Source organism: Haliotis rufescens, unplaced genomic scaffold (genome assembly GCF_023055435.1).
Source record: "Haliotis rufescens isolate VD_foot unplaced genomic scaffold, xgHalRufe1.0.p SCAF_9, whole genome shotgun sequence".
In the NCBI taxonomy this organism is placed as follows: Eukaryota; Metazoa; Mollusca; class Gastropoda; order Lepetellida; family Haliotidae; genus Haliotis; species Haliotis rufescens.
In genome coordinates this window covers 44,467,298-44,493,389 of record NW_025964383.1, presented here as the reverse complement: position 1 = coordinate 44,493,389, position 26,092 = coordinate 44,467,298, and the positions used below count along the sequence as shown (strand labels likewise).

Sequence of the window (26,092 nt, the reverse complement as noted above, 5' to 3'; positions counted from 1 at the left end):
TGGTCACGTGTATCCAGCTGTATTTACAGATGCACCTGCAATATGGTCACGTGTACCCAGATGCATCTACAGATGCACCTGCAATATGGTCACGCGTATACAGTTGTATCTACAGATGCACCTGCAATATGGTCACGTGTATCCAGCTGTATTTACAGATGCACCTGCAATATGGTCAGGTGTACCCAGATGCATGTACAGATGCACCTGCAATATGGTCACGTGTATACAGTTGTATCTATAGATGCACCTGCAATATGGTCACGTGTACCCAGCTGTATTTACAGATGCACCTGCAATATGGTCACGTGTATACAGCTGTATCTACAGATGCACCTGCAATATGGTCTCGTGTACCAAGATGCATCTACAGAGGCACCTGCAATATGGTCACGTGTACCCAGCTGTATCTATAGATGCCCCTGCAATATGGTCACGTGTATCCATCTGTATCTACAGGGGCACAAGCAATATGGTCACGTGTACCAAGATGCATCTACAGATGCACCTGCAATATGGTCACGTGTACCCAGCTGTATCTACAGAGGCACCTGCAATATGGTCACGTGTATCCAGCTGTATTTACAGATGCACCTGCAATATGGTCACGTGTATCCAGCTGTATTTACAGATGCACCTGCAATATGGTCAGGTGTACCCAGATGCATCTACAGATGCACCTGCAATATGGTCTCGTGTACCCAGCTGTATCTACAGATGCACCTGCAATTTGGTCACGTGTATCCAGCTGTATTTACAGATGCACCTGCAACATGGTCACGTGTATCCAGCTGTATTTACAGATGCACCTGCAATATGGTCACGTGTACCCAGATGCATCTACAGATGCACCTGCAATATGGTCACGCGTATACAGTTGTATCTACAGATGCACCTGCAATATGGTCACGTGTATCCAGCTGTATTTACAGATGCACCTGCAATATGGTCAGGTGTACCCAGATGCATGTACAGATGCACCTGCAATATGGTCACGTGTATACAGTTGTATCTATAGATGCACCTGCAATATGGTCACGTGTACCCAGCTGTATTTACAGATGCACCTGCAATATGGTCACGTGTATACAGCTGTATCTACAGATGCACCTGCAATATGGTCTCGTGTACCAAGATGCATCTACAGAGGCACCTGCAATATGGTCACGTGTACCCAGCTGTATCTATAGATGCCCCTGCAATATGGTCACGTGTATCCATCTGTATCTACAGGGGCACAAGCAATATGGTCACGTGTACCAAGATGCATCTACAGATGCACCTGCAATATGGTCACGTGTACCCAGCTGTATCTACAGAGGCACCTGCAATATGGTCACGTGTATCCAGCTGTATTTACAGATGCACCTGCAATATGGTCACGTGTATCCAGCTGTATTTACAGATGCACCTGCAATATGGTCAGGTGTACCCAGATGCATCTACAGATGCACCTGCAATATGGTCACGTGTATACAGATGTATCTACAGATTCACCTGCAATATGGTCACGTGTACCCAGATGCATCTACAGAGGCACCTGCAATATGGTCACGTGTACCCAGCTGTATCTATAGATGCACCTGCAATATGGTCACGTGTATCCATCTGTATCTACAGGGGCACAAGCAATATGGTCACGTGTACCAAGATGCATCTACAGATGCACCTGCAATATGGTCACGTGTACCCAGCTGTATCTACAGATGCACCTGCAATATGGTCACGTGTACCCAGCTGTATCTACAGATGCACCTGCAATATGGTCACGTGTATCCATCTGTATCTACAGGGGCACAAGCAATATGGTCACGTGTACCCAGCTGTATCTACAGATGCACCTGCAATATGGTCTCGTGTACCCAGCTGTATCTACAGATGCACCTGCAATATGGTCACGTGTATACAGATGTATCTACAGATGCACCTGCAATATGGTCACGTGTATCCAGCTGTATTTACAGATGCACCTGCAATATGGTCACGTGTACCCAGCTGTATTTACAGATGCACCTGCAATATGGTCACGTGTACCCAGCTGTATCTACAGATGCACCTGCAATATGGTCACGTGTATACAGATGTATCTACAGAGGCACCTGCAATATGGTCACGTTTACCCAGCTGTATCTACAGATGCACCTGCAATATGGTCACGTGTATCCAGCTGTATTTACAGATGCACCTGCAATATGGTCACGTGTACCCAGCTGTATCTGCAGAGGCACCTGCAATATGGTCAGGTGTACCCAGCTGTGTCTACAGATGCACCTGTAATATGGTCACGTGTACCCAGCTGTATCTACAGATGCATATGGGCACATGTATACAGATGTATCTACAGATGCACCTGCAATATGGTCACGTGTATACAGATGTATCTACAGATGCAGCTGCAATGAGGTCACGTATACCCAGCTGTATTTACAGATGCACCTGCAATATGGTCACGTGTACCCACCTGTATCTACAGAGGCACCTGCAATGATGTCACGTGTACCCTGCTGTATCTACAGATGCACCTGCAATATGGTCACGTGTATCCAGCTGTATTTACAGATGCACCTGCAATATGGTCACGTGTACCCAGCTGTATTTACAGATGCACCTGCAATATGGTCACGTGTACCCAGCTGTATCTACAGATGCACCTGCAATATGGTCACGTGTATACAGATGTATCTACAGAGGCACCTGCAATATGGTCACGTTTACCCAGCTGTATCTACAGATGCACCTGCAATATGGTCACGTGTATCCAGCTGTATTTACAGATGCACCTGCAATATGGTCACGTGTACCCAGCTGTATCTGCAGAGGCACCTGCAATATGGTCAGGTGTACCCAGCTGTGTCTACAGATGCACCTGTAATATGGTCACGTGTACCCAGCTGTATCTACAGATGCATATGGGCACATGTATACAGATGTATCTACAGATGCACCTGCAATATGGTCACGTGTATACAGATGTATCTACAGATGCAGCTGCAATGAGGTCACGTATACCCAGCTGTATTTACAGATGCACCTGCAATATGGTCACGTGTACCCACCTGTATCTACAGAGGCACCTGCAATGATGTCACGTGTACCCTGCTGTATCTACAGATGCACCTGCAATTTGGTCACGTGTACCCAGCTGTATCTACAGATGCATCTGCAATATGGTCACGTGTAACCAGTTGTATCTACAGATGCATCTGCAATATGGTCACGTGTATACAGATGTATCTACAGAGGCACCTGCAATATGGTCACGTGTACCCAGCTGTATCTACAGATGCACGTGCAATATGGTCACGTGTATCCAGCTGTATTTACAGATGCACCTTCAATATGGTCAGGTGTACCAAGATACATCTACAGATGCACCTGCAATATGGTCACGTGTACCCAGATGCATCTAGGTGGAACCTGCAATATGGTCACGTATACCCAGCTGTATCTACAGATGCACCTGCAATATGGTCACGTGTACCCAGCTGTATCTACAGATGCACCTGCAATATGGTCACGTGTACCCCGCTGTAGCTACAGATGCACCTGCAATATGGACACGTGTACCCAGCTGTATCTACAGATGCACCTGCAATATGGTCACGTGTATACAGATGTATCTACAGAGGCACAAGCAATATGGTCACGTGAACCCAGCTGCATCTACAGATGCCCCTGCAATATGGTCACGTGTATACAGCTGTAGCTACAGATGCACCTACAATATGGTCACGTGTATACAGATGTATCTACAGAGGCAGCTGCAATATGGTCAGGTGTACCCAGCTGCATCTACAGATGCACCTGCAATATGGTCACGTGTATCCAGCTGCATCTACAGATGCACCTGCAATATGGTCACGTGTACCCAGCTGTAGCTACAGAGGCACCTGCAATATGGTCACGTGTATACAGATGTATCTACAGATGCACATGCAATATGGTGATCCATATATTTACTGATCATGTAAATTTTCATACATGTGTAATACGGGGATAATCTCTGACGTTTCTCAGCTTATATGAAATACTCCTATACTGTATTCTCAATGATTGTATTGGCTCAAAGTTAGAAGACATCTGGTCATTCTGACATGTCTCAACATAGTTTAAACTAACACCTACGTCCAATTTGCAGTAGGGGCAGATATGATCATTTTCAAAAATAAAACTCATTTAATATGGTCACCTTATGCACCATTGTTACAGCCACATGGCATGTTCTGAAGCTATATAGCATGAGGTACTTGAGTCATTGTTGATTCTAGGTCCCGTGGCTGGCCTGATCACCAAAGCATTGGGATATAGAGCGTCTTGCTTTGCTGGAGGGATATTGATGCTCATAGGATTCACTGCTGCATCCTTTGTTAATGACGTCACTGGACTCATTCTCACATTTGGTGTTATAGCAGGTAAGTGTAGATATTCAAGAGAGCACTGAAGCATTATTTGAACAGGTTCCAATTTAAATAGCAACTTATCCAATGTGTAAAGGATCACTGCGCCTACTGATCAAATCAAGGACATCATATTTGATTTTCTTGGACCATAAAAGACTGACTGTTTTACTCCGTTATATTGTTCTGCAATATCAGTCGAATGAAGGGAGGATTTTGTCAACGCCACCATATTAAAGATTCTGGAATCAAGACAGAAAAGATCTAACTTCACAGAATCCGCATCATTGAAATTGCCCCATTCAACTCGTATTTTTCAATCCTCTACCGTTTGGTGTTCAATTACTTACCAATGGAAGTGCAGTAGTAGTATAGGTAATGATGGTTCTGTACCAATTCCACTGGAGCCAGATTTATATACCTACACTGCTACTACAGAGGGATTTTTTTTATGCAAAAACGATGATATGATTCAATGATCGTCATGATTCGTATTGAAAGAAACATCAATATTAATTAATAATGGATAAAATTTACTATAGCCCACGAGGCTATTGGAAAGGTATAGGAGCAATACAAAAATTAGCAACTGCGGCTAAGGTATCTAAAGATGTGGCCAAGGATTGGTTAAAGAAAAAAGTGATGTGGCAAATATACTTACCAGCACCGCGTTATGTACCGAGGAAGAAGTTTGATATTTTTACAATTTTTTGCTGACCTCTTGTTTCTCCCCCATGATAAGGTAAGATGCAAAACGTTTAAATATGCTTTAACCGTAGTGGATGTGGCTAGTCAATACAAAGAGGCTGAACCATTAACCTCGAAAAATTCAACAGAAGTAGCTAATGCATTGAGCCGCCTATATAAACGCGGACCACTAAAATGGCCAAAGCTATTTCAAGTTGATCCTGGTCGCGAGTTTATGGGATCAGTAACTGAACTGTTAACAAAGCACTATGTTGAAATCAGGCGTGGTGAAAAAGAGGCCCACTATAGTCAAGCTACCGTTGAAAGATTTAACCAAACATTAGCGGAACGTTTGTTTGGCTATCAGTATGGGATTGAAATGAAATCAGAACGATTAAGATCTACCGAATGGGTGACACGATTATCAGCTGTTGTATCAGCGCTAAGTAATGAAGTAAAGAGATTAATAGGGAAGAAACCATCCGATACAATTAAAATGAAATCTGTGACTTCCGAATCTTCAGCACTGCGGAGAGGCAAAGAACAAAAACTTCTGCATAGAGTAAGTGTAAGATATTTATACCAGCCCGTTGAACTCGAAGGATGTCTATGTCGCACAACCCATCCGATTTGGTCCCTGAAGATATATAACATTAGCGGTTTGTTACGAAAGAAGGCGAGACGATTCTTTATTATCTTAAAGATGGACCGGGCAAGGGATTTGTACGAGAAGAGTTGCTCACAGTTCCCAACAATACAGTATTACCACCATAATCATAAGCATAGGTAGTTACACCATCATTATCAATCCATCTCTTTGTATCTAAGGGGGATAATGATGTCTTGTTCATTCTTAATCCATATATGCTGTGATTGTCACTTCTGAAAGTGTTCATCTTGTGTTTGAATGTTCTGCCATTGAAATATGCTTCTTTATACTGTTCGGGTTTGATATGCTTTTTCACCACATATATCTTAACACCCATAGCTTTTCTTATCTCCCCATTAACAGGCTTCTTTATAGAATATATCTTAGGTCTTAATCCGACATACTCCCAGCACATTCATCCTTCATCTTACATAATACCCTTTCATTTACCACGCTGTTCAGTGGATTACTGCTTCTTAAATTTGTTGTAATAAAAGTCATACATTAAGTGTTTTGGCAAGGCAAGAATACTCATACCAACGTACACCTGTATGTTGAATTTTATATTACTTTTCTGCATATGCAGTGCTGCTAAGTCGTTATCGAATATCTTGCTTCTGTTAAAAGCCGGACTGGCTATAAGTTTCCAGAGTCCTTCTTCCTCTTAGACCTGACTAATTTAACATCAACACGCTTCCTCAGATTCTCCATAGTTTTTTCCAAATACTGAGTTATTCATGAGCTTATAAAGATTCTTTTTGAAATCGCTGGTAGCCCTCTTTCTTAAATCTGTGCTCAGCCTTATATAGGGCTCCATCCAAGGGCTTTTATCGAACTTAAGAACTCTGTATATTTTCTTTAGTTTCATGCCTAACAATAGATGTAACTGAAGATTTCTGTAGTTAACTATATATTTTGTCTTATCCATCAAATTTGGTACGAGTTTTTCTACGTTAGCTTATCTAGTATTACCCATCAAGGAGTGTTGATATTCTGACATCCAATCTTTATTAACCATTAATCTTTCGGGAGCTAGCGGATAACTATTATGGTCTTTATGTAACTCTGTTGAATATTCTAAGTCAACTTCTAGTATGTACCCTTGATCGGAATGTGCAGGGATATCATTCACATTGATATTATGAAAATTATTCCCATCAATATTGTGGATATGATTCACATCGACCCACTCAAAACCACCAGTTGGTAAAGGTTGACTCTTAGACCATCCGTACAAATTGTTGGCGTCGAGATATTATATGTGCGTATCAGGTTTACTTGGATCATATCCTTCTGATAATTTATTATTAGCTTAAGAATACGTTTTCGGCGACATCGACATAACACCTCTTAATCATTTCTCAACAAACAAGTGCATATCATAATTGGTGAGTAATTTTAGTTCTACACCTGTCTTCTTCAACAATACATACCACGATAGCATGGGACTGAAATAGTACCATGCCGGGTCCAAGACGTATTGTTTTAAACATGTCTTTCTAAATATCTCGAATATATCTGTGAGTAACAATACATCGGTTTTTAAGTACAGATCATGATAATCACCTAAATTCTTACAACCTATATTATCCCACACGGTCACAGTGTGTTCATAATAGGCATCGGTTATTTTAGATTCTGTTAAGTTACTATAGAATGTTTCAATGGGTGGTAATTTAGTTTCATCAAATCTAGACCAATTATCCATATATTCATAAGGATATACACCTTTTCGTAGCAACAAATGCCGTGTTATCTGATCAGTATATTGATTTGTTATTGTAAAGTCACTGGGATTGCTCGCATTAGCTAAATTGTCCAGGGAAGATAACAGAAACTGTACGGAGTCTATGAATCTAAGTCCGTTACTATGTTTTGTTCTGGCTTTCCCATCCTTGTCTGTATAATGTATAGTTTTAGTCAGCGAGAATGATATATGTTTTTCCATATTATTAGGAATGCATGTTAAACCACCGTTTGTCTTTGAGATGATGAGCTTGCATGATGAGATGAGAATCATATCCCCTAAGGTTATGAAACACAATGGGGATGGGTGTTGTTTGAGAATTCGTTTTTATTTTTTCAAGTTACACTTGTCATGCACGGCTCCCCGATAATTACCCTTGATGTGACAATGATCTCTAAGGGAATCCCCATTGAGGGGTTTACAAACATGACAAATCGCTGACTTCTTATAGGCCCTCCAATCATCCCTCATCATACACATCGGTTTCTTATGCGATGAATTTTCCCTGATTATTCTCTCTTCATTTTGTAGATATTCTAGGAACTTTCCCACTGAATCAGGACCTCTGTAAATCACGAGCGGGTTTGTTTTCCCATCATACTTTACAACTATATATCCAAACCCACAAGGAATATGTTCTTGAGTTTTGTATGTAAAACTACATTCATTATTATGTTCGGTATTTTCTATCGGTTTGATAAGCACTTCGAAGTCAGAGTAAATTATGTACGGCACTGGCATTTGATTGGAAAAAATGTTCAAATTATAATATATTTTTCCCTCTGTAGGCATATCGATCCTGATAGCAGTCTGTCCAACACCTCTGCAGTCTTCTTTATGCGCTTCTAATAGATCTTGTCTGCTCTACCCATGCAGGCATCTTCGCAGAAATATTTCTTTCTCTCATGTTTTGTTTGATCATATAATAGCCTGCTTAAACTCTTTATCCACGTATAATAATATTTACCATCTTTTTTTTATCAGAAAAGAATTGATTCTGTGAATATGTTCTAGGGCGGAGCTTATCCTGTGTACAACAATTCCTTTAGGAGAATGTCCTAAAACATTTATAGCTAAATTATTTGCTTTTCCGCCTTATGAATTTGCGAGATTGGTGTAGGTTTGTCTATAACATAAAGGTTGAGTCCGTCAATGGGCTTAACATCATTAACATCCATGTTGGAATTAATATCCAACTTCCAACCTCTTACGTATTTACCAACGCTGGCTGTGGGTACAAATCTTAACTCAACAGGTTGATTTTTATCAACATCAATTGGTTGATTTTTATCAACAACAGCGGGTTTATTATTCATTCAGTAAAGCGATCAATTCAGCTTTTCTCATTCGAAAATAACCTCTCAGCCCACTTTTTTCGCTTGAGCTTTGAGTTCTCTAACAGTCTGGGTTTTGTCTTATTTCAAACTGATTAAATCAATAAATTCAGCTTTTCTCATTCAAGAATAACCATGTAGACCACGATGATTTGCCAAAGCCTTGAACTCTCTGACAATAACCATTGTGATGTAATGGAATATGCAAAATGAGTCAAATGTCTAAATGGTTATATTTTCATATATCTAAACACGTATTCTCCCCAACCTATTCCTCTCGTTGATGTAATCGCTTTTCCTAGTGTAAATAATCGGGTTCCTGACCCTATCAGCGCCGTGTTTCTTGCATAAACAATAACGACCTTTGACCCCTATCCTGCATACAAAACAGGAATAATTTACATTTCCTTGTCTGATGTAATAAGCATGAATACCACAATATATACCGACAAATCGTCTGTTGCATTGAATTGATTTTCCCATGAGTGTGAATCTTCACAGATTCATGGTTATACACCTATCATATCATTTGTCTAAATGCAAATCACACCTCCACTCAGCCTCATGGTGCGTCATGGCTATTTATGTTGCCAGATGATACATAATAGATCATAGCTTATGCATAATTGTGTAGCTAAAAACAGACACACCAGGTCATAGCTGATACGTAATAGATCATAGCCTATGCATAATTGTGTAGCTAAAATCAGACACACCAGGTCATAGCTGATACGTAATAGATCATAGCTTACGCATAATTGTGTAGCTAAAAACAGACACACCAGGTCATAGCTGATACGTAATAGATCATAGCTTATGCATAATTGTGTAGCTAAAAACAGACACACCAGGTCATAGCTGATACGTAATAGATCATAGCTTATGCATAATTGTGTAGCTAAAAACAAACACACCCGGTCATAGCTGATACGTAATAGATCATAGCTTATGCATAATTGTGTAGCTAAACATAGACACACCAGGTCATAGCTGATACGTAATAGATCATAGCTTACGCATAATTGTGTAGCTAAACATAGACACACCAGGTCATAGCTGATACGTAATAGATCATAGCTTATGCATAATTGTGTAGCTAAAAACAGACACACCAGGTCATAGCTGATACGTAATAGATCATAGCTTATGCATAATTGTGTAGCTAAACATAGACACACCAGGTCATAGCTGATACGTAATAGATCATAGCTTAAGCATAATTGTGTAGCTAAAAACAGACACACCAGGTCATAGCTGATACGTAATAGATCATAGCTTAAGCATAATTGTGTAGCTAAAAACAGACACACCAGGTCAAAGCTGATACGTAATAGATCATAGCTTATGCATAATTGTGTAGCTAAAATCAGACACACCAGGTCAAAGCTGATACGTAATAGATCATAGCTTACGCATAATTGTGTAGCTAAAAACAGACACACCAGGTCATAGCTGATACGTAATAGATCATAGCTTATGCATAATTGTGTAGCTAAAAACAGACACACCAGGTCATAGCTGATATGTAATAGATCATAGCTTATGCATAATTGTGTAGCTAAAAACAGACACACCCGGTCATAGCTGATACGTAATAGATCATAGCTTACGCATAATTGTGTAGCTAAACATAGACACACCAGGTCATAGCTGATACGTAATAGATCATAGCTTATGCATAATTGTGTAGCTAAACATAGACACACCAGGTCATAGCTGATACGTAATAGATCATAGCTTATGCATAATTGTGTAGCTAAAAACAGACACACCCGGTCATAGCTGATACGTAATAGATCATAGCTTATGCATAATTGTGTAGCTAAACATAGACACACCAGGTCATAGCTGATACGTAATAGATCATAGCTTAAGCATAATTGTGTAGCTAAAAACAGACACACCAGGTCATAGCTGATACGTAATAGATCATAGCTTACGCATAATTGTGTAGCTAAAAACAGACACACCAGGTCAAAGCTGATACGTAATAGATCATAGCTTACGCATAATTGTGTAGCTAAAAACAGACACACCAGGTCATAGCTGATACGTAATAGATCATAGCTTATGCATAATTGTGTAGCTAAAAACAGACACACCAGGTCATAGCTGATACGTAATAGATCATAGCTTACGCATAATTGTGTAGCTAAAAACAGACACACCAGGTCATAGCTGATACGTAATAGATCATAGCTTACGCATAATTGTGAAGCTAAACATAGACACACCAGGTCATAGCTGATAGGTAATAGATCATAGCTTATGCATAATTGTGTAGCTAAAAACAGACACACCAGGTCATAGCTGATACGTAATAGATCATAGCTTACGCATAATTGTGTAGCTAAAAACAGACACACCAGGTCATAGCTGATACGTAATAGATCATAGCTTACGCATAATTGTGTAGCTAAACATAGACACACCAGGTCATAGCTGATACGTAATAGATCATAGCTTACGCATAATTGTGTAGCTAAACATAGACACACCAGGTCATAGCTGATACGTAATAGATCATAGCTTATGCATAATTGTGTAGCTAAAAGCAGACACACCCGGTCATAGCTGATACGTAATAGATCATAGCTTATGCATAATTGTGTAGCTAAACATAGACACACCAGGTCATAGCTGATACGTAATAGATCATAGCTTAAGCATAATTGTGTAGCTAAAAACAGACACACTAGGTCATAGCTGATACGTAATAGATCATAGCTTATGCATAATTGTGTAGCTAAAAACAGACACACCAGGTCAAAGCTGATACGTAATAGATCATAGCTTATGCATAATTGTGTAGCTAAAAACAGACACACCAGGTCATAGCTGATACGTAATAGATCATAGCTTATGCATAATTGTGTAGCTAAAAACAGACACACCAGGTCATAGCTGATACGTAATAGATCATAGCTTATGCATAATTGTGTAGCTAAAAACAGACACACCAGGTCATAGCTGATATGTAATAGATCATAGCTTATGCATAATTGTGTAGCTAAACATAGACACACCAGGTCATAGCTGATACGTAATAGATCATAGCTTACGCATAATTGTGTAGCTAAAAACAGACACACCAGGTCATAGCTGATACGTAATAGATCATAGCTTATGCATAATTGTGTAGCTAAACATAGACACACCAGGTCATAGCTGATACGTAATAGATCATAGCTTATGCATAATTGTGTAGCTAAAAACAGACACACCAGGTCATAGCTGATACGTAATAGATCATAGCTTACGCATAATTGTGTAGCTGAAAATCACAACTACTGACAACCCAAACATTATAAATACTATCTCGCGGGCTTTGTTAGCCTCTGACGGTGTATAAAACTGACTTATTGTTGGCCTTGGCATTGGGTCAAGTGTCTTTCCATAAACAAGGAAGTATTCGTGCATGGCAGATTCAACATCCTTAAACGTTTGAATTGAATGTCCTTGTTTACGCAGTTCATCATTATGAAAATCTAATCTCAACATCCTCTGTCTGGCCCATTGTGACTGGGTTGTTTCGAGTTGTTCTAATGCTTTATTATGTCATTTACGCTCCTCTTTGATTTCTTTAGCATTTTATTCCCCAATAGTAGAATTTTAAAAATTACTTTACCCAAAAAGCTAAAGGATTAACAATAGCTCCATCGACCATCATCACAATTGATGCCATACTATATGTGTTTGTAAAATATTCAAATGCTCAATAATACTATGTTTATAAAACATTCAAATGTTTTATTACTTCATTATGTGTTCTGGGATAAGCTCTTGTTTGATTAGCATATCTTTTGTAGCCATTGCTAGGCCTACATCTAGAACCATGATACCGATATCAAAACCATTAGAATCTAACTTGTGGTGTGGCTTTAGTAATCATTTTAGCTATATGGACATAGCCAATGGCCAAGCTGCTGACCACCGCTGAATGATGCGTTGCGTTTACCAACATTTTACCATTGGATTACCATTGTATTTTAACCACATTGGGATTTATTAATTCGACTTTGACTCTCAGGTTAAACGATGGTGGTGGACTGCCCACACCACCCACATCGCCTAGTGATAAAACTGGTGTAAAAGAGTGGATAAAAAAGCATTTAAAAGCATTAGGAGAAGCACTAGGGAAGCTGCATCTGCACTTCCCGGCATAATAGGGAGTTTTGTTTCCTGGCTCTTGAATCTATTAGAAAAGACTACCATTTGGCTTTGTAAGAACTTGTGGGCACTGATCATAGCAAATGCCGGGCTGTTTTACTTATCAGTTAAAGACTTGTACTGTGACCAGTTGTTCCATAAACCAAAAAAAACAGCCAGCCATAACCGACATCACTTTTATTCTGTTGGTGGCATGATAACCATGATTTAGTGGTGATGGTAGAGTGGTAAACAGGCTGAAAAATACAAATAAAGCCTAATTAAGTCTAACTTGAAAGTTACATATCTACGGGAGAGCTTCCAGAGGAAGTAACTCGTGACTGCCCAATACTGAAGAGTTGTACAATACCCATGAGTGACAGAACACTCCCCCCTATGATATCCCAATGATATCATAACAATCAACTGTTAATGATACTTATAAAGAATTCTGTAAAAGGACATCAAGTGCAATAATCTCGGAAAGAGATACTCTGAGCATTATTATAATTATGACATGCCATGAAGCACCATGAAACACACGTACAATCTTTGTATTGATGCTACCTGTTTAAACGATAAAAAAGGCACATTTTCTTTGGAAGTAAATCAACTTCAATATCTGAGTCAATATCAACTGTATGAAAAACACTATGACTAGATGCTATCCACTTTGAGTATTGGAATTAAGTCTGTAACTGGACGTGAATACACCGATGACTTTCCATCCCTTGCAGTTTGAACAGTCACTTTTCTCACTTGGCCATCAACACTTGGCATGGTGTCTGCCACAACGGCCATTGGCCAATTGTTCCGATGAAGGTCTTTGTCTTTCAGTAACACAATATCTCCAGTTTGCAGACTTATTGAATCTGTCTGCCACTTTCTTCTGACTTGCAGAGTATGCAAATATTCTGATCTCCAACGGGCACAGAACATATCGGCCAATTGCTGCACTCTCATCCACTGAGCCTTATACAGACTCTTCATGTCATTTGTATTGATCTGTCTACTGATATTTGACACAGGCTTAGATTTTTGAGTTAATAGCACTGCTGAAGATAGTATGCAGGGGCTGTCTGGATCCTTCGATACAGGAACTATTGGACGATTGTTAACTATCGCACAAACCTCTGCCATCAGGGTCACGAGGACATCATGGAACATGATCAAACCAAACCAAACCAAACATGTGAACATGATCGCTCATCTCTTTGAGTTGGGGTAGCCTCCTCTTGTTTTGAGAGACACCACATTCCAGTGTCCAAAGGTATCAAGACCGACATATATGAAGGGTGGACTCTCCCCGAGTCGGTCACGTGGAAGATCAACCATCTTTGGAGGTTCTGTTCTGCCTCTCAGCTTGCGGCATGTAATACAACGCTGTATGAGAGACAAGATCAGTCTCCTTCCGCCTATGATCCAATAACCTCCAGAACGCACAGCTCCCTTCGTGAGCTGTCTCCCTTGATGTCTGACCTGCTCATGGAAATGCAGGATAATGAGTTTTGGTAAAATGAGAGGATTCTTATATTCCCTATCAAGTTCAGTCTCTTTCAGACGTCCGCCTACTCTTAGCAGTTCATTACCGTCAAGGACAGCATTTACCGAGAGTAGTGAACTTTCTTTAGGAATGGGCAAATTGTCTTTGAGGTACTGAATTTCTTTCGAGAAATTCTCAGGCTGAACTTCACGAAGGATGAAGTCCTCACTGTCAATATATGTTGATGTTGAGACCACAAATCTGTTCCGACTTTAGGGTCTGAATGTTCCTGCAAGGTGCTTAAGCTGAGCTATTCCGTTAAACAGATTTTTCCAGGAGGAAAATCTTTGAAACTGTCCGTTCCTATTCTGCCAGAATCCACAAGGTGAGTGGCTTTTGATGAGACAGCATCTGTTTCATCTATCTTTGTGTTGATCCTATCAAATTCTGTCTCTTCTGCATCTTTTTCATTCTCGTCCAATCTGGATGCATTTTGTGGTCCCTTCAGCCATTTACTATCTGTAAGGTCTTTAGCATCAAGCGATCTTGTTCCATCATCAGCTAGATTACGTTTGGTAACATATGCCCACAGATCTGAATTTAAGAAACTCAGTATTCTTGTGATTCTATTTGAAACATATATTTTGAATTTCTTTGTTTTGTTTCTGATATAACCCAGCACGATTTTGCTATCCGAGTGAAAGCAGGTTTCTGATGGGGGTATGCTGAGACGCTCACATACTGTTTCAGCCAGTTCTGTCATGAGGACTGCAGAACATAACTCAAGGCAAGGGATTGCGTGGCCATGACTTGGTGCTATTTTCACTTTGCCCATTACAAAGCCTATCTGTGCGTCGCCATCTGGAGGGGTGACTTTCAAATAGGCTATTGAACTTACAAACCCTGTAAAAGGTGGAAAGCTGGCGTAATGGGTTTCCTTGTACTTAAAGGCTCTGCCTTCCCACTTATCCCGGAGACCAACTGGTAATTTGGCTGCTTCTGGGTGAGTCAAATTATGCCAGGTGGGTTGCATACTTGGGATCAAGTTTTATACACTCGACTTCCGAAAGCAGATCATAGAGGTCATATAGTCTATTATAGTCACTGGAAGTGATACTTGGGAATGCATCAATTCCTCTGTCAAGAGAAAATAGGATACTCTCAGGGCTTCCGAACTTCTTATCTAGTCTTTCCCATGTAAGCGAGAGACACAACTTTGGGTTTGTAAGGTTGGATCGCCTGATATTCTTTGCAGGTTGCAGAGATTCTTTTCCGAGCCAGTTTAGAAGCAGGTCCAGTTCCTCAGTGTCACTGAGCTGTAGTTCGTTTGTCACCTCTATGAAAGAGACTTTCCACACAGAATATGACTCCGGAGAATCATCAGACTTGGTCAGCAATAGTCCAACATCCAAGAAATATCATTTGGGGGCATATATGGAAGAGCATGAGAGTTAAGATAAGTACTGGTTCTTTAATAGATAAAAGTATCTGGATCTTGTACCCCCTGGTGACGGGGCTGAGGCAATGGTGGTTCGTAGCTTCCGTCGTTCTTATCCTTATGTGCATTTAACTGAGCAACATAGATTTCGGTTCTTTCCTTAGGGTCCTCAACAGGAACTCCAACTGACTTCACAGCAGAGCCATCCTCTTCTTCAAGTACCTTTACTTCAGCTTTCAATACAGCGTAAAGTCTCCGATGTTCCACTATGGTTCTTTCTGCTTTGATTGAGGCTTGTTTCTTGAGAAGTTCAGTTTCTTCAGTCACATATTCCAAGAGCCACCTTTGCAGCTTCCGATTTCGCACGCTTCTCTGCTATCTTTACAGACATTCTCTCACTTGCAGCTTTACTGCTTCTGCTGTGTTTTGAAGACATAGAATGTTCTTCTACCGCATGCACAAAGAATTGTCAGTTTTAGCATTGATCTTATCGAACACCCTTTGCACATGCTCTCTGTTTTTAATGTTCAGTTCTAATTCTTCATCAGATTCTACTGTTCCTGTTCTTGACAGAAATACCACATAATCTGATGCCACTTGATTATACTGATGATAGCATGTGTTCAAACTTTCTCTACTTTTCCCCAATTGTTTCAGATCTTTAGGACATATTTCAACGTCATCCTTTACCTGGACTAGCTCATTCGCAAGTCTCTGAAGTTTAACACAATATTCTTTTTTTTGTGAACTAAACAGTTATTTTCCCTTAGGAGTTAAAGTTCTCTTTCTTTTAGATTCATCTTCTTCATCTTGTGGAGATCCCACATAATCTTCTTGGTCTTTAGTAGCCATTCTATTTCTCTACAGTGAAGCACCAGTCCTTTTTACTGTACTGTGACCAGTTGTTCCATAAACAAAAAAAAACACAGCCAGCTATAACCCACATCACTTTTATTCTGTTGGTGGCATGATAATCATGATTTAGTGGTGATGGTAGAGTGGTAAAAAGGCTGAAAAATACAAATAAAGCCCAATTAAGTCTATTATTATAAATTGAAAGTTCCATATCTTTATAATTATTATTTTGGAACAAAGCCATCTTAAGCAAGTGTTCTTTGATATTTTACGACACTTCACTCACTTAAACTTCGATAAGGCAAAAACGAAACTTTGAGAAAACTAAACAAATTTGGCGTTAACAGTATTTTCCATGCTAACAAATATGATCAGGGAACACAAATGAGTGTATTTACACTGTGGGGACTGTATAAAACGTGTTGAATTCTGTCATAGCTAACGAAATAGCAGTCAAACACAACGTGCTTTCAGCGTGAAAACGCAAATCGTATCTATCTCTAAGGGTGAGCTTCCAAAGGGAAGTAACTAGTGACTGCCCAATACTGAGGCGTCGTACAATACCCATGAGTAACAGAACAAGACTATTTATCCAAATCATGAGTAAACCAGCCGCGACTCCACCTACTACAAGCGCTGTTTTATAATCGATATATTGTTGATTTTGAATGGCAATATGAGGTGGAACTTTGGTTGTGCGTCAGTAGATGGCTATTTTGGTGACTGTGACTTGACTATTCCCGTTTCGCCTATGCTTGTTTGCTGGGTGTTAATATCTGAATTTATACCTGTTTTTTGTTGATCGGAAACAACCACAAATTTATTATTAAGTCCGGGGGCATAAAGAGATACACCAAATCCTGTTGTGGTACACCATATGGCAAAGTTTAACTGATTCTGCCAAAATTGCATTTGATTGTGGAACCAATCATGCCCCATTTTATCGCTTGTTGCCGTGACCCTGCATTTTTCAAAGATATCAGGGAATTTAACAAAAAACCTAGCACCAGAGGCTTTTACTAAAATTGACTGATTCGTAATGTAAGTTGATTTCATATTTAAGTTATGATATAGTATCTTTGTATATTTGATATGTATGTATCAGCGATGTAATGTATTACCCGCGGTGGACCAATATAAATGCTGCGAGAATGAATAAGGAGGTATTTATAATTGAAACCAATAGTGGAATCAAATCCATTTTTTATACCGGATAGGTATTACAGTGAATGCTCACTCAATAATGAAAGTTTCAAGCCTTTGGGAGCTAATCTCACACAAAATTAGTCAAATGGGATGCTGATTTTAAACACTGGAGAAAAGGATGTAATTCTTATCCCGAACATAGCAGCTACACTTGGATTTAGAAGAGGAAAAGTATCACCCAACGAAAAATTGCATAGAGTTAAATTACCCGATTTAGTTCCCTATAAAGAGTTGTGCATCCATCTTGATCAGATCAGTACAACGGATAATATTCATTTGATAACTCAAAAGTCCTTCAACTCCGCTAAGAGCTATTCCAGTCAAAGATGAAAAATACAATAGCAGTAGAACAGAATCTTTCTCATTACAATATAAAAAGTTAAACCGGGGTATTATTACAGACCTAAAAATTTCTGTATTATATGTAAAACACCAACCTGTACAGATAGGATGCTTGAGTGTAACGCTTCATATTATAAATAATGGTTGATTCATCAGGCCCTGGAACGCATAACCTTAGACAATGTAATACAATTGCGCTTTCCGATCTTGTAGACACACAAACACTTCATACAATCTTACTCGCAATGATGATAATAAATGGACTATGGTCGAAGCAAAAATCAAGTGGCTACTGAATATCGTCATTGCCCCACCATATGCGATGACGTGTAAGGGACATCATTTAACTAAGATAATAAATAGTAGGATCGTACTCAGGGCTTATATCCCCTCAAAACGAAAAAGGTGTGTTAGTCGCTGCCCTGCCAGAAAACCCAGGTCATATGTTATTGAGTTGTCCATCATTAAAAAATGTCAGTTTAAATTTGGTTACTGAATTCAATGATATAAAAAATAACTTGAATGCTATACCTGATCTTTCTACACTCATTATTAAAGTCTTGTTTGAAGATGCACCAGAAGATGCCTTTGAAATATTACCATGTCCATCAATTAAATGGCTTAAGAAACACGAGCGTCAACGTTGCAGTATTATCTATATGGGAATATCACCTGTTGCAATCCTTGAGGGAGTCCAAGTTAATAAAGGTGAAAGCATTTCTCTTACTAAGATATTTATGCCGTATAATATACATTTAATAAGGTTGATGTATACTCTCAAAACATTGAAGCAAGACCAATTAAAGACTATTATATGATATATTAATATACATTATGGGTTTATATCCAGTGCTCGATGAAGCATCTGAAAAGATGGACACCGTTGATGGATTTCGATTACATCAAATAAACCGAAACATCGAATAGAGAAGGAGAGGGAGTTGAGACTTGGATTGTATTAAAAAGTATCGCAAAGCTGTGAATGCTCTCGACGGAGTTGACACTATGCTTGTAACAGCTGGCATGGGACTTGGTGGAGTCGATGTTGGTTTATTATCAACTATAATCGCTGCACCTATCGTACTTGGCATTGAAATAGCGGCCCGAGTCTCAGGACTGGCAGGAATAGCGATAAAATTTATTTCTTGTAAGTTGGAAAAGAAACCATCAAAACATGACAAAATTCGGATACTCGCTGAAGCAAGTGTTGTCAGAACTAACCAAATCACTGCAATGAAGCAGGAGATTCGATCCAATTCTCGTAAGAGCAGTGATATTAGTGTAGACAAGAAAAAAAGTTCATAGAACAGGGGAGACAACAAGCGCAACAATTATTCCGGGCCAAAAACGAAGAACTGGTTGGAGATCAAAAATAGATTGTTTCCTATTGTTGGATCACATTTAAACGAATGCTTACATAAGAATATAATAATGTCAACAAAGGAAGAACTCAAAAACACATTAATGCTCCGGGACAAACCAATCAAATGGAGAGAATTACCACAGGGTATATATTATATCAGTGATGTCAAACCAACCAATACGGTCATCAATTGTTTCTTTCCAATTTCGAAAAAGAGCATATAGTCTGGACTCCTAGTAAAATGAACGAAGAACTTAGTAAAAATGTTGAATATCACTTTGTTCTAAAAAATGGTATGTCTATGAGTAAAAATAATAGAGAATATTTTCATTACAATTTAGTTTAGTCTCATGATGATCGTTGAATGGCATAATCGTTTTTGCAAAAAAAAATCCCTCTGTATTATAGGTATATAAATCTGGCTCCAGTGGAAGTGGTCCAGAACCATCATTACCTTTACTACTGCAGTATTCAATATGAGGAAGTTCGTTGTAAAACATTGAAATAAAATAATAGACATTACCTTGAAGCTACAGCTTTACAAAGCCGCACTCTGTAGTATATGCAGGACAATAGAACTGTACACTATTTTAGTGTCAATGGATACAGTTATGATAAGCAATTCGATTATGTGGGTATCACGATCCGATGAACATGGAACTGAAATCACCTAACAGGAACTAATTTCAATAAGACACATATAGAAAATGTTTGAGCCTATCGATGTATTTCAATGCGTAAAAAGTTAGTGAGTGAAATGCTTCTAAGTTTATTATTATTTCGGTTACTATCATATGATCGTGAGTGAGATAAAATTTTACATTTCATCAGCAATATTGGAGCCATATCTCGATCACAGATTCATCCTGTTTCACCTCTTGATGAACATAATATATGAGGAAGGAAACTACATCTGTGTACGACTTGGAAACACATGTGTAGCTAATATTCTCTATATTTCAAATGTTTTATGATCAACAGGTTTTGGCAATGGTTTAGCATTCAACGCCTGCTATGTGGTCCCAGGATACTATTTCATAAAACGACGAGGATTGGCTTATGGTGTTACTGTGTCTGGAATTGCGGTCGGCATGTTTATCACAGGACCTCTGTGTCAGCTCCTCATGGACACATACAACCTACATGGTTGTCTGCTGGTTATGGGTGCTCTGTTATCAAACATATGTGTTGCTGCAAGTCTTCTGAAGCCAATGTCGGCGATGGACAACAATAGTCAAAATGAAAATGTTGAATTTGAATCATTTACATGCACGGAGGGATGTGCCACCATCAACGATCCAATGTGCGGGGGTGTTCATGAGAATACATCCAATATAAAGACGGTCCAACCCAATGAATATACAGTGAAGAGAATGCTCATACCACCAGCGGGCTCATCTTTTGGCCACGATCATTGTGTTATAAGAGATCATAATTCTCCTGACATTGGGTGTGTACTCAATGACACAATCCACGATGAAACAGAATTACAGGTCAGACATGGATCCCATAAACATGGTGATGTGAAGATGGACGCACTGATCCCATTATGTCGAACAGAAGAACACCAGTCAAGCACTGACACCGTTGTGAGTAAATACAGCAGGCTCTCAAGATGCTTTGGGCGGATGAAGATAAGAAATATTCCAAACAAGTACGGTTTAATTTGTTTCTGCTTCAGCTATTTTTTCTGGTTCTTAGGGGAAGGCACCGGTTTGTTTCATTTACCTAATTATGCCAAGTACAAAGGAAGTACTCAAAACGAGGCTAGTAGTCTCTTTACAGCGATGGGGTTCACGAGTGTAGCGTCAAGACTCCTTGTGGGGTTTGCTGCCAGTGATCTTTCAGTTGGATATCTGACTCTTCACATGGGGCTTCTTGGAATAGCAGGGCTCCTTGCATTGTTTTTCCCTCTGTTTTCAAACTCATATGCTCTGCAGATGGTGTTTAGTGGGGCATATGGTATGTATACTGGAGGTCTTAACTCCCTTGTGAGCCCCTTAACCATACAGCTAGTTGGACTGGAACACTTGGCTGTTGCCTTCGGTATCGAGAACTTCTGCTGTGGTGTGGCGTTATTCATAGGCCCTCCTCTTGCAAGTAAGTGAGCCACTGAGCGAGCGAGCGAGTGAGCGAGTTGGATTTTACGCCCCCTTTAGCAATCTTCAAGCAGCAATATTACCACGGGGGACACCAGACATGGGGTTCATGTATTGTACCCATGTGGGGATCGATCCCGGGTCTTCGGCATGACGGGCGAATGCTATAACCATCAGGACACCGCACCGCCCCTCAAATATATCAGCATATCTCAGTAGATTATATGTCATGGTGCTTTTTGAAAAAAACCTGAAACGTCTTTAACCCCTGGCTGACATTTTTTGATAAATCAGCCAATAGGATCTTGTGTACTGGCCCCAAACGCATGCATCGTAGATATCCACACTGAGCAGATATTGTGTGTTCGAATCCCAACTTCACCAAGATTAAAGTTCTGGGTTTGTCAGCTCCATATTACTTACCATGTAAGGCAGCCGTCACTCTGGGGTTTTCTCCCACACGCTGTGATATAACTGAAATAATGTTGAAAGTTTGCATAACACAAAGTCATTTGCTCGCTCATTCAACAAATATCCATTTGATACCCATTACTGCCAAATAATGTACATTGGAATTTGTATTGCTATAACCTATAACATTGCATTTCAGGTTTCATCTTTTCACAAACAGGGAGATATGAACTGACATATGTGTTTTCAGGTACTGTACACTAGTTTTACTATGACTCGACCTCAACAGATTCTCAGTACACTATGAAGCATTCCCTTGTAATCCTGGAAGGGGCGGTGGGATAGCCTAATGGATAAAGTGTTTGCTCGTCATGCCAAAGGCCTGAGTTCGAGTCCCCACATGGGTACAGTGCGTGAAGACCATTTCTGGCGTCCCCCGCCATGATATTGCTGGAATATTGCTGAAACCCAAACTCACTCACTCACTTGCAACCCAGGAAGGAGCTGATGTGTTTGCTCCCATTTGAGCTCTGCTGCCGCGGCATTTGGTTTTACTCAACCCCAGGTTTATGACAGATGTTAGAGACTTCATACCGTATGCAACCTCCTACATACCCCAGGGGAAAGTTTCGGACGTATGGTTGGATGACCTTGAAGGTCAAGGTGACTCAGTACAAACTAGGCGTAAAACCAGCTTGTGTACATGATGGTTTGAGTATTAATAAATTGGATTCAATGAAATTCGACCTTCATATAAGGTCCAGGTCACTAAAGGTCAAAGTAAGAAACATGATTTACATTTCATGAAATTTCAGATACATTTATGAAATATCAATGGTTTATGCAATTAGGTAAGATTAAAGTAACTCAACACCTATCATATGTCATGCTTGTATTAAATGTCAAGGCCGCATTTCAGGTTTTTACTCATGAAATCACTTGTAAATAGTATTGTTGGTATGTGTGGAGACTTCTTTTTTATAACACAACTATAGTTCGCAATAAGTAATGTTCTCGCATGTAGTTGGATGCCATTCAAGGGCATGGTCGCTCGGTGGTACGTCCCAAAATACTTGTGTAAAAAACAATAACTTATCATTGGAATTTGAGGAAACTCCATATACATTATCGCATGGCTGATGTTGAAGGTAATAACTGTGGTATTAGCTAAACCCTAAATGGGCCCCATCCTTAAATGGGCCTCTGCCAAAGATAGGATAGGGGAGATAACTCTCACGAGCATGCTGCTACTTACAGTGATTAAACACAGTTAAAGAACGAAGACATCTTTGTCATATCGCCACAATAACCCGGAAGTAGCTGGAGGTATGACAGCTCTTTCTGTTTTAAAGTTGTACTGTAATGGGCATATATTTTTCTCAAACCGTAAGTCATGTTATCAAACAGAAAGTGCTACGGTCTTTGTTATTAAGGACTGCATTTGGCATGTGTGAGATCAAATGTCGCCCAAAATGGTTCATGTCAAAGTCAAAATGGTTCATGACACTTGTTTCTTGTGATACGTTGTGGGGGCATTCGGTAGACAGTGAGGTGGGGAGGCTACTGTTTGTGCTTGTAACAACTTTCTTGTTCTACAAATATAGTTGATGCTTGTATGTCCACTTTCTGTTGACCCTTTTATAACTTGAAGGCCTACTACTTTTAAATAAATTGCACAAGAAAAACTTCTTTCTACACTTACGATCTCCCTAGGCAAAAACGTCGACACTGTTTCTGTACATTTCAGGAACTAGTCTCTTGACGGCCGCAATATGTGGAGGTCTCGTTGGAATGTGTACAAACAAAACATGTACCAGATCGCAGCAATCAACCGGTCCTATACATCTACAACCTGTTACTCCTCCACAAGAACAACACCTGACTGATGTTTAGCACCGTGGACTGAAACTTCACACAAAAATATACTTATTCAATTGTTTTGATTTTTCGTTCTTTAATACTGATAGGCATGCAATGTTGCTTTTTTAATCTCACTCACTGATATTTCACGTATCTAGAATATATTCTATTCTCGATTTGAGTTAGACTTTACATAAATTAAAATTAAGTTCGACTGGAAACTGAAGTATATATATAATGTAGGTTGTGGAAACTGAAGGAAAATGGTTAATACCTTAAATATTTACTCTGAAAGGGGTGAATTAAAGGAAACGACCATGCATATTCTGGATGGGATGGGATGGGAGATCTGTTGTTGAGACCGAATGTTGCTTCGGTCAGCGCTTCAAAAACGGTTCATTTATATTCTCTGAAAAGATGAGTCAAATATATGCTGTACTCTAAATCGTGTAAGCTATTCATTCAAGACCTGGTCAGCGTGTACCTGGACTCCTTATTACATTAAGTTCCTGTAGATTCAGTGTATATCTTGTAAAGAGAATAGTTATTTCCTTTTGTTTATTATGAGTTCTGAATTCAAATATTTCAGTTATATTTCAGCAAAGTCTGAATCAAGAAGTGCGATATGGCATAACGCTGTATTGTAAGGTCCCCGCTGCCTGTACGGTGATAGAAGCTTTGCAGTCACATTACCATCTCATCCTACCGGGTACCCATACACTAAGGAGGCATCAGGTGCCACAAGTGTTTCAGCCCAAGAAACTCTCAGGAGTGAAGCTCCCGAACACTGTCACATCCAACCACTCTACACTTAACTTCGACTGATTTAAGACAGGACCACGTATCACCACATTTCAATGTTTGCGATTCTGTATGAGCATTAAAGTACATACAATCGTCATACTACAGACTCTAAACTGAATGTATGCAATGAGCTCGATATGTTGCCATGGTAATTAGTTGTTTGAACATGCATCGAACAATGTATATACCTAGGAAAAGGTTGCTATATGTTGTTTTTTTGTTATGAGAAGGAAGCTGATTATCTGAAGATATGTTTTGTAACTGCCATGTTAAAAGGTTTTTGAGTGCATTTCAATTTTTTCCTCTTGTTCTTTGTCTCATATGACATGTAGTTGTACTTGTGACTATTGGTCGCAGCATGGTCCTGCCCATGACAATATAGATCGTACAGTTGCATCCATCGTGATGATGATGACACGCTCATCCTTTACAAACTGAACAATAATATGCTGTGCAATCAACCTGTCCATTGGTTTAACTGCGTACACAAACCTTTATAACAAACTTTTTCTCATGAATCCATTTGCATTGATCCTGTGAATGGTGGTGATCGAACGTGTAAACATCAATTTTCCGTAAATATATATTAACAGTCGAGTGTGTGTGCTTATCTTGTGTATCCTTTATTAGGAATACAGAAAATATCATGCAACCCTTATGATGTGAGAGGTGACTGAAAAGTTCTGAGCCTAGCTATGATGGACAGTTAATATAGTTTCATACGCACATTAATTTTCACAATCCCCTCCGAGGTCAACACACTTCTGCCAACAATGATTGAGTGCCCGGATCCTACTGGTGTAGAATGCTTCCCCCTGGTGGTGTAAAAAGTCTTCCAAAGGTGAAATGACGTCACCATGCCAGCTGATTGAACTTTGTTTTCTTCGTAAGAGACGTTAGATGTTTCCACTATTTTAAATGTTGAATCTCTGGCTGATATTGGTGAACCCACGCATGGTAACAATTTTCTCAACAATAGCAACTTGGTCTGCTTCGAAACGACGAAATGATGAACCTGCAGCGTTTCGGAGTCAGAAGCCTTAGAACCCAGCATGCTGAAACCTTTGTCATGCCCAGTTCATACTTCCGAACGTTCTCAACTCTCCTGTGAGAAATGTCTTTGCTGGCTGTGTGTCTGGTAGTGAGTTGTCAATCACTCGTGATCGTTTCATGCATCTTATCACCATTTTACTTGGTGGAAGCTGCCCACGTCTCATTCCTTAAAGTTGATCACTGATTGGGTGGTCAGGCTGGCTGGTTTGGTTGAT

The 26,092-nt window shown here is 39.6% G+C and overlaps 1 protein-coding gene across 4 annotated transcripts in view; it reads left to right on the top strand.

The window, feature by feature from the left end:
• The window catches only part of LOC124145141 (monocarboxylate transporter 14-like), a 37,559-nt gene extending 11,979 nt beyond the window's left edge, over window positions 1-25,580 (top strand). Inside the window, exons 3-6 of one of the 4 annotated variants that reach the window (XM_046514821.2) lie at window positions 4,269-4,412; window positions 20,632-21,750; window positions 22,360-22,410; window positions 23,908-25,580. In XM_046514821.2, the coding sequence (XP_046370777.2) occupies window positions 4,269-4,412; window positions 20,632-21,750; window positions 22,360-22,410; window positions 23,908-24,053 (1,460 nt within the window). In that variant the 3' untranslated portion in view covers window positions 24,054-25,580. The remainder of the gene's footprint in view (window positions 1-4,268; window positions 4,413-20,631; window positions 21,751-22,359; window positions 22,411-23,907) is intronic. The other 3 variants (XM_046514822.2, XM_046514823.2, XM_046514824.2) reach the window with 3 other exon arrangements.
• The last annotated feature ends 512 nt before the right edge of the window (window positions 25,581-26,092 follow it).